The sequence below is a fragment of the Lepidochelys kempii genome, chromosome 16, assembly GCF_965140285.1.
Source record: "Lepidochelys kempii isolate rLepKem1 chromosome 16, rLepKem1.hap1, whole genome shotgun sequence".
Classification (NCBI taxonomy): domain Eukaryota; kingdom Metazoa; phylum Chordata; order Testudines; family Cheloniidae; genus Lepidochelys; species Lepidochelys kempii.
In genome coordinates this window covers 20,708,773-20,722,742 of record NC_136395.1, presented here as the reverse complement: position 1 = coordinate 20,722,742, position 13,970 = coordinate 20,708,773, and the positions used below count along the sequence as shown (strand labels likewise).

Here is a 13,970-nt window from a genome sequence, read left to right as displayed (position 1 = left end):
TGTAATTAATTTTTACTTAATTATTGTTCATATTACGGTGCTGCCAAGAGGCAACTAAGATCAGCACCGCGCTGTGCTAGGTGCTATAGAAACACACATGTTCAAAGATTATAAAGCCTCGAGTGACCCCTGTGATCACCTAGTCTGGTCTTCTTTATAATACAGGCCATAGGACTTCTCTGAATTAATTCTTGTTGCACTGGAGCGTATCTTTTAGAAAAAGCATAGTAAGAGATAGCGCCCGTCCCAAAGAGTTTACATCTAATTAGACAAGATTGACAAAATAAGGCAGACAGGCAATATTATTATCCCCATTGTACAGATGAGGAAATGAAGCACAGAGAAATTCAGTGACTCTCCCGAGACCACATAGAAAGTTGACCCCCCCCCATCTCCTGGATGCTAGTCCAGTGCCTTAAAAAAAGAACATCTCTTCAAGTTAGCATGTTATCAAAACAGGGCAGGAAGATGCAGGGAAGTTCTAACAAAAACAGGATTTTTGTTGTTGTTGAAGATCTTGCGTTTATCCTCAATAATTAAAAACACGATAGAAGGCAATCTTGAGATGTGGTACATAGAGTTAAAAAAAGTGACCAATGCCCTGCAGTTAAGGTTGCTTCAAAAATTAGTTCCCAAATTTTCTTGTTTTTTCTTTCAGTCTTGGAAGGGGGTTCAGCTCATTAACCAAACCACTGAAGTGAACATTAGATTCGAAGGATGTGCCCCAGGGCTGCAGTCAGGGTTATATGTGCTTCTTAGATAATATATGGTGCTCTGTCAGTGGGTGTCTGAAATCTGCACAGAGTCCCAGTTCAGAACTGGAGTTGAGGGGGATAAAAGGGAGGGGGAAACATTATGACATTTAATTTTTTTTAAATTCCTGTTGGGGTTTTTTTCTTGAAATTCAAAATTTTGAAATATTTTGTCAATAAACAGGGGAAACGGTTGTGAAAACATTTTTTTCCTGTTTGTATTTCAAAGTTTGAAATGCTGAATTAAATCCACTTTGTGACATTTGAAAAATGTTGACCAGATCACACCAGTGTCGCTGTTTTTCCAGTCACCCCGCCCACCTGGGGCTCCCATCCAGTCTCTGTCTGCCAATGACACTCGACAAAAACAAAACCCTCTTAGCTGGAGGGTTTCACTGTGCAAAGGGGACACAATTGGAGGACAGCATTACCCTTACATGAGGGTTGAGGGGAACAGTGCTGCAGAGAATGGCCCCACACCTATCCTTCCTTGCCCCATGGAGCTTGAACCCCACGGATTCCATGGTGTCAGAGAAAAAGGGATGGATCTTCCCATTGCAGGCCCTTCAGTTTGTGGAAGGAGAGCTGATGATGGGGTTTATTGCACCTTCTTAGGATGTAAGAGGATTTTTATATCCTGTGAATGGATGCTGGTTAGATTCATACGTGGGCTCCTGTTTTCTACATACACATGCTCACACCAGACCTGGGTTTGTTTAGGATTAAACACTTTTCTCCACCAAACCCTTTTTGAAATAGTCCCTCCTGGGCACATAAAAGCTGGGCCCTGATTGGCTCTGCACATTCTATTTTGGAGCCCAAAGCAGTGTCTGATTGGCCGAGTTGCCTCTTATGTCACTATCCCATTGCCATCACAAAATACTTTGACTTTGTTCTCGTGGTTACAGCGAGGTTCGTGGAATGCTCTCCTTCTGCGTAAGCTCGTGCCTTGGCTCCCTGCGTACAACTGAGAATATTTGTATTTAATCATTCCTCTCTTTTATGTAGATGCATGTATGTTTCTATGCACAGTCTATTTTTGTAAAACTCCCCTAAATTAAATAAGTGTTCAGTGTTTACTGCCATCTAATCAGCTACTCAGAGGGTAGGTTGAAGTTCGATATTTAGTCTTGATTTTCAGCTATGATGGTTAAAAATACATTAAATGAGAATTTTGTCTTGGATGTGTCTTCACACTGTCTCCCTCTACACATTTCACTGCTGCTTCTGTATTTCCCACCTTTTGTGACTGGGTTTTCACCACATAGCCTAGAAACATATGTCAGCGAGAGCATTTGTGTACTTGTCTGAATGCATTTAAAATATTTTGCCATTAGAAAGCGTGCGTGGTCTCTTTGCCTTGAAAACATGTTGCTGTGGTTCTGATGTGGGTTGAACTATCTCATGTTTATGGAAGATGACAAAACAAAGCTGTTTACAGTGTGGGATCCAAGACATGATGATGCTAGAGCGTTTGTCACCCAGGAGCGTGCTAGAGAAAACCTGGACCAAAATAATGGTATTTTGTGTGTATTCATATTTCAGATGTGCTATTAAAAGAACGGAATAATCTGTCTGTCTGTCTCTCTGTTCCAGGGGCTGACAAACTCTTTGATTGTTATTTGAATTGCAGGAGTACCTTTGATACCCCCATAGGAAATTGGGTGCACATTGTAGTCAGCATAGTAAGAGACGGACCTTTCCCTAAAGAGCTTCATGGTATGGAGCACATCTAAATAGAGAGAGAATCTCTGGGGCCATCTTTCTTTAGCAATTAATCAGACCACCTCCCCTTCCAGTCAAGATCCAATTCTCAACGATGCGATGTATCGAGGGCATTACAGCAAATATTTGTGTACAGTACAGCTGGCTCCTCCTCTTTGTTTCCAGCTGCTTCTGTACAGTCGAGATTCTTCTTTGCAATGAATATCTGAGATGCTGGTAGAAGCCGATGAAACAAGGAGCAAGAACCAGCATCATGAGACCAGCCAGTTTGCTGTAGATCACTAGCAAGTGCTCTGCAGACCATGGGTTTGGGAACGGCTGATCTAATCTATGCATCTAGGTTTTTGTACCATGCCCATCATTATGGTATCTGAGCTTGACAGCAAATGCAGTGGATCAGGTGAAGGGGTTGGGATTCGCCACTACTACCGTGTGTATTGTGTTTGAACATGTGTGTTTCAATTAAATGTTGGTATTTATACTCCACCTCTTCCTCCTCTCTTTCCTGGTCTAGGTTGCATGGTTGGTCCCTGGAAATGGGATGTCAATCCCATTCAGGGAGCATAAAGGAAGACAGAGAATCTCCTAGTTGCTGCTGCGACAGTAAGTGAGACCCAGAGGTAGGAAAATGTCGACTGTCACATCAGCGATACAGGCTCCACAGGGCCCTGTCAATCCACCCCCCCCAGAAGTCACCAACCCCAACAAGCCTGGGCGGAAGACCAATCAGTTGCAGTACATGCAAAATGTTGTGGTGAAGACCTTGTGGAAGCATCAGTTTGCTTGGCCCTTCTACCAACCCGTCGATGCAATTAAATTGAATTTACCAGTAAGTATTCTGTTTCCTTTGCTATGTGTCCTCTGCCAGGAGAGCTCTGCTTTAGCGATGTGCAATTTCTGCTCATGTGAAGTGAAATGTTGTTAGGTTCCTTCTGATTCCCCACCTCCCCAGAGTTGCCGTGCTGAGCACTGGCCCCTGCATAGCGAAACAAGTGGGGTAGTCATTCGTTTCCCAGTACCCTGAATATCAGACGACCTTTCACAGACCTGACTTCTTCGTAACTAGTAGAAGTTACGTTAACTCTGATCCATTATTAGTTGGATTTTTTTTTTTTAATTTTCTTTTTTGGTTTTGTTTATTAAGAAGCTCCTCAGGCCTCTGCTATTTTTGAGTTTTTGTTGTAGATTAGAACGTTACCTTAATAGCTTCTGACGTATGCTCAAAGAAAGAGCATAAGGACTGCTTTTTGGAATTATGCAATGGGTTTTCCAAGAGCAGAAGGTGTCCCTGAAATCTTTGGGTCAGGAATAGGAGCTGGAACACTAAAGAACTGAAATAGTGTTTTCACTTAATGTCACACTCTCTTAACTTTGGCTTGGTCTGCACAAGAAAGGTCATCGCAGCATCTACAGCTGCCTGGTTAGGCACCAGTTAAAGCGGAAGCCCTTGGAAAGCAGTATTTCAGGAAGCAGCACCGAACTGTTTGCTAATGTTCATCAGCTGATGCTGTGACCCTTCCTTCTAATGCCCACTTTTGAAGAGGCAATTCAGAGGCAATCCTTAAAGTAAGCTGGTAACACAGCTTTATGAAGTTCAGCGGATCCATTTTAAGATCTTGTCTATGCTACAACTAATACGATTGTCCCCAATTTTGGCTGCAGAAATGGCCCCAGTTTCTAGCATCCACTGGATCACAGGTGTATTCAAAAATGAATTAGATAAGTTCATGGAAGATAGGTCCAATTAGCCAACATGATCAGGGAGGCAACTCCATGCTCTGCATGTCCCCAAACCTCTGACTGCCAGAAGCTGGGACTGGATGACAGGGGATGGATCACTTGATAATTGCCCTCTTCTGTTTATTCCTTCTGAAGCATCTGACACCGGCCACTGTCAGAAGACACGTTTCTGGGCTAGATGGACCATTGGTCTGACCCAGTGTGACCGTTTTATGTTCTTATGTGTTTGGTCTAGCGACAGAAGATGACATTATTCCATTCTGTGCTATAAACCAAAACTACGTTTATAACCAGGTTAGGGGGACAGCTGAGTTGAAACCATGTTCCATGGAAAGCTGGTTGAAAAACCTGTTTTTCCCCCGTCAGGTACAACATGTTTGGGGCAAACTTGATTTTTTTTTTTTACGTTGATAGTGTCTGTTTATGTGTGGATCTTTCCGCATGTCTGAGAAATTCTGCGGTTTGTGAACAAAGCACCTTTTTTAATAAAATTAAGAGTGGGTTCAAATCTCCCCACTGAGGAGTCAGTGAAAGCACAGGTTATTTTGGCAGTCTGAGCAGAGAATGGAAGTGTTTCTGTGTGTGATGAAAGGGAGGCTGGGAACGGAGGAAGATGCTCTTTAGCAGCTGGCTAACAAGCCTGTGAACACAGGTCCAAAGCAGTGTTGCGTGTAACATCTTTACTGTTTCTTGAACAGGATTATCACAAAATAATCAAAAACCCGATGGACATGGGGACAATTAAGAAGCGACTGGAACATAACTATTACTGGAGTGCCAGTGAATGCATGCAGGATTTCAACACAATGTTTACAAATTGTTACATTTACAACAAGGTAAAGAATGCAGACAAACTCATAGTGTAGCACTGAATAGGGAAGCCTGCGAGTGGCTATTTCACTGCAGCTTTTGACTAGGGATAACTTGTGCGCAAAGCCCTCTTTGCAACGACATGCAATGCCATTAATGGTAACCACATTACTTTTAAATGTACAAAGCTGTCTTTGTGTTGCATGTTACTTTGCCCACACTGGTTAAAATGGCAAACGTGTTCTTAACTGTAGGTAGAATTTCTATCTTGGAGTTACGCAGCGAGTCAGCCGAGACTTCAGCCCTTTAATTTCACTGAGGAATTCTTTCAGATTAGCTAATGTTTGCACAACGCTTTGTAGATGTTAAGTGGAATATAAGTGCTAAGTGTTATTCTCTTTGTCCAGTAGTAACTAATATCACACACTCCTCTCAGCAGCAGAGGGCAGGTAAATAAATCCTATCATTATATCCACTGTCCATGCCTCATGCGTTCTTCCATAAATCTCTCGTGCACTTTGTTGGTTGCTTATATATGCGCTTTTTTTTTTTTTTTTTTTGGCTTTAAAGTGCTTTTTATTCCTTGTATTCTTTTCCCTAAGAGAGTTCATCATTGACCCATGTTGGGGAGTGAGCTGAAACAATAAATACATTAGCTGATGCTGCAGCAAGCAGGGTGTTTGTTCTCTTCTCCTGAATATTTTGCCAGACAGGGATTGACAGCTCATCTGTTGCAGCTCACTGCCTCCAAGTTGATATGTGGGACAGCAATGGTGTGGGCTTCTAAAGGAAGCCGTCTTCTGGTTCTTCAGGGAAGATTGTATTTAGAGGCTGTAATTTTGCCAGCTGGTCAAGGACAGGAGTCCGAGGGTACGTGCGCACTGCAATAAAAGACCCACAGCCTGGCTGTCGCTGGCCTGGGGCAACTGAGTCGGGCTCATGGGGCTTGGGCTGCGGGGCTATAAAGTTGCAGTGGAGACGTTCAGGCTTGGGCTGGAGCCTGAGCTCTGGGACCTTCCCCCCTTTGCAGGATCCTAGAGCCTGGGCTTCAGCAGGTTTTCAGCCCCGGAGCCCAAGCCCTGTGAGTCCAAGTCATGACCTGGACCAACCAGGGTTTTTTTATCTCTGTGTAGACATACCCTTAGAGCCCAGACTCCAGCCTAAGTCCAGACCTCTACACTGCTCTTTTAGCCCCGCAGCCTGAGCCTGAGCCCGTTGATCCGGGCTCTTATACTTGGTACTGTGGGTTTTTTATCGCTGTGTAGACGTACCAAATGAGGCTGGAGTGGACACTGGAGAAGGGGTAAAGAGTTATTTAATTCTCAGAGCTATGGCGCATTCATTCATTGGAAGGCAGTGTACGATTCTGGCTAGGGGATAAATCAAACACCGCGACTGTAAAGGCTTTCAGCCCCTCTTTGCTTCTCACGTGTGCATTATGCTAGTGCTGCCTTGTTCTGTCCATCCAGCCCACGGATGACATCGTCCTCATGGCACAAGCCCTGGAGAAGATTTTTCTGCAGAAAGTAGCCCAGATGCCCCAGGAGGAAGTTGAGTTATTACCACCGGTCCCTAAAGGCAAAGGTCGCAAGCCAGCAGCGGGGGCACAGAGTGCAGGTACCGACCTGACCAGATGGCAATCCATGTTGCAAGCCCATTGCTGATTCCTGACCCACTTCCACCCTGCCTGAGGAGACACACAATTAGGAGGGTAGGAAAGGAGTGTAGTCTAATGGTCAGAGCAGTTGAATGAGATTCAGGACATGTGGCTCCTGCTTGTCTATCTATTTAAGGTGCTTATGGGGTGCCCATCACCCTAGTATCTGACCGCCTGACAGTCTTTTAATGTATTTATCCTCATAGCAGGCCTGTGAGGGAGGACACTGCTATTATCTCCAGAGCACAGAGAGACTAAGGGCCAGATCTCTAAAGGCATTTAGGTTCCTGACTCCCACTGAAATCACAGGGGTGAAAAACACGGGTTTGCACTGATTTAACGAAATGGGAGCAAGTTTCTGTGTAGACAAAATCTGCTTGTGGCTTTGGGCAAGTCAGTTTGCCTTTTGTGCCTCAAGTTCCACATATGTCAACTAAGGCACCATGCGTCCTTTAAAGGTGCTGTAGAAGTGCAAAGGATTATGTCATTAATCAACAATAGAACAGTGCTGGGATTTTTAAAAAAAAACAAAACATTTTTGCACCTTATATTAAAATGCAGCTAACTCTGTGGGATAGATTACCGCCGCCCTATAACAGGAATGGCAGCATGGTGTAGCATATAATGCACTAGAGACCTGGGTTCTGTTCCCCGTTCCGCTTGTCATTTGCGGCATAACCATGGACAAGTCACCTGAACTTTCTCTATGAAGAGGTTTGAGGTCTATGGATTTAAAGTGCAATATAAGTGGGCCTGGGTGAGGCTTTTTGGATGAAAAATGCAGATCTGGCAACACGGAAATGTTTTGTGAATTCCTGTTAGCTTTGCCGAGAAGTTTGGTTGGAAAAAAAACAAAATAAACAAATACTGAATGATGCAAACATTTCATTTTGACATTTTTGAAATGAACCATTTTGATGTTCCGGTTTGGGGTGACTCTCTTTGTTCAAAATTTTCTTTTATTTAAAAAAAAATATATATATATATATTTAAAAATGGTTGAAATGGAAACAAACTGTTTCATTCGACCTGACATGAATTTTTTGTCAACTTTTCAATTCACCAATAAATTTGAAAATGTTTCTTTTCCGTTTGAACCAAAATGGACATTTTAAAAAAAAATTTCAGGATTGCCAGTGACCTGAAAAATCTGTTTTTTGCTCAGCCCCGTAGTCTAGTGGTATTTATTATTAACTGTGCAGAGCAGTAGCAAAGGCCGATTGAACCCCGTGGAGGTTTTCCTGCTGTGAACAGTTCAGCGTCCTTTCTAGAGAATCTACTCCCTTCCCTACCCTTCCATCGGTCTCCTTCTTTGCTGAGCACAGGCTAGTTCTGAGAGAGGCTGGAAGGGAAAATAGAAACGGTCCCATAACCATGCAGCTGACAGTCCGGGCTTGGAGCAGTTTGCTCACATAAGGGCATCCAGACACTGCAGAGAGAGCGGAAAGGTCCAGATGGTCATTGCTGTAGAGTCCAGAGGCAACAGCTTCTCTTGGTCAAGCTAGCTGAGCGGCTGTCGAATGGGCCATGTCACATGTGTTTAATTGTATCGTTTTAAAGGAGCGCAGCAAGCAGCAGCCGTGTCCTCTGTCTCCCCGCCAGCCCCTTTCCAGAGCGTCCCTCCAGCTGTTTCCCAGACACCCGTTATCGCCGCCACGCCTGTGCCAACCATCACCGCAAACGTCCCGCCTGTAACTGCGACTCCTGCTGCCGCTGCCCCTCCTCCTGCTGCTCCAATTATGACCGTGGTTCCTCCCACGCCACCTGTCGTCAAGGTAAGCAAAGCAACCAACCGTCTTTCTCTTTGCCGTGCCGCATTTTTAGACGGGCAACCGCTGGTCAGAAACGTGCGTTATTTCCCTTCGCATTTGACTTTTCAGCTCAACAGGTATCACCGCCAGTTAGCCAGCCACGAGGCTGCATGAACGTAAAGGCCTCTGAGGGCCCGGACCCCACCTAAGAACTCCCTGCTCTCACCCAGTTGTCCCATAGATTGGGGTAGGACGGCTGCTTTCGGGTTTGCAAGAGCAGGCCCAACAAATGCACAGCTCCGTTTTCTTTTCAAACGGGCCTAGAGCAAATCAGGAAGGGCCCGATCCTGCATTCCTGACGCCAGGGCAGTCAGTGGGAGTTCTGTCGCAGGAGGGCACTCCAGCTGCAAGGTACTGAAAGCAGCTTTATGCTTTGAGAACCTGAGAAATACCAGCAGGACCAGCAAGTCCTGTCTTTCTTACTGATCGTATTCTGCAACCAATTGTACGCCGGTATTTTACAATTTAATTTGCTAATTTAATTTCCCAGTCAATTAAATTACGACCCCGAGCAGCTGCTGGCTGAATACCACTTTATTTTAAAAGGAAAAAAAACTGGATAAAAGCGTTAATCTAGTGACACAAGATATTTTTTTTTTTCTGCTGGAAATTTAACATTAAAACAGGGATGTTAACAGTGCTGTGTAGAGAATAGCGAGCCCTGGACAGGAACACGGGATATGGGTTCTAATCCCAGTTTTGTCCCTGGCTTGCTGTGGGAGACCTTGGCCAAATCACATCCCCTTTCTGTGCCTCAGTTTTCCCATCTGTAGAATGGGGATAATGATCTTGACCTCCTCCGTGTAAAAGCACTTTGAGATCTACAGATAAAAAGTGCTAGATAAGAGCTAGATACTACTATTTATGTCATGGTGGCACCCAGAGGTCATAATCGGGTTCGGAACCCTATTGTGCTAGACATTCTGCAAACATGAATAAGTCCTAATACCGTAAATGGCATGACTATAATTTAAATCCTCTTCACACGTTCCTGCCAAAGGGGACATTGCCACTTCAGAGCTATCTGTACCATAAATTTACAGATTCGTGCCACAAGGTGAGATGAGGTTGCATCTGTTAATAATCATGGAGCTTATTGTTTTGGATTTTCTTTTTTATTTCCCACAGAATTAACCCTTGAATTTGCGAGTTTGTAGCCCAGATCTTCTGCCAGCTAAACCCACACTGCACAGAAGTCTCTTTCGTTCCAGATGCACTCTCTGCACAAATAACTCATTTCCTAGTCACCCATATATTTTAAGTGCATATTAAAGAGGCTAGTAAAAACTGAGTTTTGCAAGTAAACACTGCAAAATTATCTCTACTTGGAATCACAATTTTTCCCCAGCTTTCCATGGAAAGCAAGTTTTTCAGAGGCAAAAGACCTTCCCTGGAGAAGTTGGGAGGGGTTTGGTAGGGAGAATCACAATGCAGGGATTTATATGCACTGGATATATTTTATTTCCTTGGGGCCAGACTGTGAAACTCTTAATCCCATTCATAAGCAGTTACCTGCCTGAGTTGTTCCATTGACTACAGTGGGACTTCTCACAAGAGTAATGGCTCAGCAGGGTGAGCAATCATGTGAGTGACATTTGTCAGTTCACAATGGAGGACTCGATCCTGCAGATCTTTAACAGGGCAGATTCTCCTTGGTCGTGTGACTAGCCCCCTTGACTTGTTGCTCCCCTCGGGCCCGATTCTCTCCTCACATCAGTAATACTCAGGGACAACTCCTGTTGCAGTCAATGGAGCTACAGCAGTGTCAGTAAGAGGAGAATCAGGCTATGTGGCAGGAATCGGTTGTGCCGGCAGAGCAGGATCAGGCCCCGAAGTGGCCCTTGCCAGCACAGTCTGCAGGCAGGGCCTGTATTCCCGACCACCCGTTCTTTGTTTCAGAAAAAGGGAGTGAAGCGAAAAGCAGACACGACCACGCCCACCACCTCGGCCATCACTGCCAGCCGGAGCGAGTCGCCCACCCCGCTGTCAGACCCCAAGCAGGCGAAAGTTGTTGCTCGCCGAGAGAGCGGCGGCCGGCCAATCAAGCCACCAAAGAAAGACCTCGAAGACGGGGAGGTCCCCCAGCACGCGGGGAAGAAGGGCAAACTTTCTGAGCACCTCAAGTACTGTGACAGCATCCTGAAGGAGATGCTCTCTAAGAAACACGCGGCCTATGCATGGCCCTTTTACAAGCCTGTCGATGCCGAGGCCTTGGAATTACATGACTATCATGATATTATCAAACACCCCATGGATCTCAGTACTGTGAAAGTACGTCCACATTTACCACCTCTTTTGCAGGGTGTCTTAGCTCTCTGGTTGCAAATATAAGAGGGGCGACCGCTCTTGCAGTGGGTCGGTTCTTGGTGGGTGGGGTGGAAAATTGACCGGATGTGTGGACCATTCAGATTTTTTTTTTCTATTTTGTTTCCCTTTTTCCATGTCCTGGAATGTTCCCCTGTACCCTGTATTCCACACTGTGCAGTGACAACAGCTCCCTGAGCAGATAGTCCGGCTATCTAAACAAACGCCCCCTTGACAGCGTTGTGCTCTGAACACAGGATGTGCGGTATTTCGTAGGGTTCGATCCATAGAACCCCATGTACAGCAGTCACTGCCTTCCCATCAGTTGTTGGTGTGGCGTGGGCTCTGGATGGTCTTTGTGTGACGCCAGGTGGGACCTGATTATCACCTGTTCACGCCGCAGTGGTAGATGTTACAAATATAGCCGCGTTGCTAGCTAGCAGTGGTTCACGGCTGCCTCGTAGAGAAGCAGGTATTTCAACTTAGCTTACCTTGGTTTCAACTTCAGGGTGCTTTTCTTTTGGGGCGGGGAGGTTTCCCTCCATCCGCAGGGCTCCTTGTTGCCCCCCACGTTCTGCTGCTCAATTGGCCATAGGAATCTTTGTTGGTTGAAATGAGACTTTTCCGTCCATAGGCAAGAGAAGAAGATGCTCCTGCTAGCTTTTACTTTTTATGGTGAGGACTTAAACCTGCTCCCCTTAAAGCCAATGTGTGGGATTTCCAAAAATGCCTAAGTGACTTAAGAGACCCAGTGCTCCTCAGTCACCATCCTTTTTCTGAGTGCTCCTAAGTCGCTTAGGTGCTTTGGAAAATCCCACCCACTACTTATATGCACTACAGTAATGGTCCAAAAGATCTTCCAAGTGATGCTACGGTGTTTGGGACTACGGCACTATACTTTTTTAAGGGAGGGGATTTTGTCAGCATGAGCTACTGCATGAAGCCTGAGGTTAGGAGCCAATAATTCATGAGTTCTAATCCCACCTGTAAGAACCTGGCCTTGGGAAAGTCATTTCATCTATCTGTGCCTCATTTTCTCCATCTGTAAAATGGGGATAATAATATTTCCCTACCTCACAGGGGTGTTGCGAGGACTGATGTTTGTAAGGCACTATGTATGTGCTAAGTATCGTTATCGGGAATGTTTACCCCACCCAGGGCCGGCTCTCTGCTGGCCGAGATGCTGCAAGCAGCCACTTGTGGAGTGATGACTCAAAAACCATCCTTACTCTAAGCTTGCCTTTGCCCTCACTCTGTAAACCCGAGCCATCCCAGTGCTCAGGATTTCGTTTTAGATTTGCCACTGAGCCAAGCCGAGCTAACAGCCTCCAGCGACTTCCGGGGAGGAGAAAAGGAAAGACGCCTGGGTGAGTTGAGTTTGCGCGAGCGCTGGGCATACAGCAGAGAAGGGATTCTGGTGTAGGCGAGAGACGGGGGAACTGGTGGCAGAGCCCTGGTGCGCTGGCTGGGTCCAGGCTGAGAGAGTGGGAGAACGGCTTCAGTGGCTCTTGGTGTACATCTCGTTTCTTGGGAGGCAGAGCAGCGTGGAGTAGGCAGGCAGGAGGAAGAGCCGCATGGAATAGGATTTGTAGGAGGAGGAGACCAGAGCGGATCAATTCCGGGACTCTGGGAGACTGAAAGACTTTTCTGCCTGTATCTTCTGTAGTGCTGATGGAGAGGAGGGCGAGAGTGTTTTCTTGACTCGTTTTCTTTTTCTCTTGGGGGCAGGAGGTGGCGGGGAGAGAGGCGTCCTCCATGTCCTCACTGGAGGGCTGAGGTCCCCCTTGCATTTCAGCCCTAAGATGCAGCTGCCACCTTGCTATCTTTGGGTGACCAGCAGTGGCGGCTCCTCTAGGATGCATGGGGTGGGCAGTGTCCTGTTTGGATTGCCATGCCCTATCCCCTGCCCTTCAGATTTGCTTTGTGGATTCCCATGGAGGCCCACTGGGTTCCAGGTGGCCATGAGGCTCCATCCACATGGATGAGATCACAGAACCTTATCCACCGCCAGAAAATCTATGCTCAGCTTCGTGTGTCCATTTTCCCCACTCACTTCCAGATGTCAGCAGCTCCAGTACTGACTAGGAGCCCAATCCTGCTGCCATCAAAGCCTTAAGCGGAACTCTCACTGATTTCAGAGAGAGCAGGGTCAGACCATGGAGGGGACTTTCAAGCTTACTAGTGCTCCCCATTAGATCATTTTGGAGCAGTTCCTTCCTCCTGCCTCGAGCAGCTTGGCTGTCTGCCTTGGTAGCACTCTCAGTCATGGAAATTTTAATCTAGCATAGATTGACTGTGATTCTTATTGTTTACACAGTAAGGACGGCGATCAATTGCTCTCCATGTCCACTGAAGTCGTACAAGAACTAATCAGCTTAGTTTGCAGCAAGGGAGATTTAGGTTAGATATTAGGAAAAACTTTCTAACAGTAAGGATAGTTAAGCACTGTAACAGGTTACCAAGGGAGGTTGTGGAATCCCCATCATGGGAGGTTTTTAAGAACAGGTTAGACCAACATCTGTCAGGGATGGTTTAGTTTACTTGGACCTGCCTTAGTCCCAGGGACTGGACTAGATGACCTCTTCAGGCCTCTCCCAGCTCTACATCTGTATGACTGTTAGATTGACATTCCTGCCTCGATCCTTGCTCTGCAATGGAACTGGAATACATATAGGAAGAAGACACACCTGAAATGTTTACAAACCAAACAATCCGTTTGTCTCAATAGTGGAGAATTTACAGTGTAAAGCCCCAATCCTGCAAACGCTTATGCAGATGAGTAATCCCATCAACTTCATGGGAGTTAATCATGGGTAAAGTTACCTGCTTAAGTGTTTGCAGGATGTGGGCTATAAGACAGACAGATAGGATACCCTGGGGAGGGACATACCTGGCTTAAAGCATGGTCCTGTTAATTCTTTTGCACATGTAATTTTATTGACAAGAGGCATCCCATTAAGGCTGCTGGTACTGCTCACTGTAGGTGCTGGAACTAGGGGTGCTGCACCCCCTGGCTTGAAGTGGTTTCCATTATATACAGGGTTTACAGTTTGGTTCGATGGCTCTCAGGACCCCCACTGTACCAGTTGTTCCAGCACCCCTGCTGCTCACGTGAGTAAATTTGCTGGGGTGTATAAGCGTTTGTGGGATATGGCTATTAGATTGTAGGGT

At 45.8% G+C, this 13,970-nt stretch overlaps 1 protein-coding gene across 5 annotated transcripts in view; it reads left to right on the top strand.

The window, feature by feature from the left end:
- BRD3 (bromodomain containing 3) overlaps positions 1-13,970 on the top strand; it is a 48,429-nt gene that overhangs the window by 20,083 nt on the left and 14,376 nt on the right. For 3 of the 5 annotated variants that reach the window (XM_073314939.2, XM_073314938.2, XM_073314942.1), the window contains exons 2-6: positions 2,992-3,306; positions 4,916-5,053; positions 6,497-6,644; positions 8,245-8,459; positions 10,395-10,766. In XM_073314939.2, coding sequence (XP_073171040.1) covers positions 3,106-3,306; positions 4,916-5,053; positions 6,497-6,644; positions 8,245-8,459; positions 10,395-10,766 — 1,074 coding nt within the window. In that variant the 5' untranslated portion in view covers positions 2,992-3,105. The remainder of the gene's footprint in view (positions 1-2,991; positions 3,307-4,915; positions 5,054-6,496; positions 6,645-8,244; positions 8,460-10,394; positions 10,767-13,970) is intronic. The other 2 variants (XM_073314940.2, XM_073314941.2) reach the window with 2 other exon arrangements.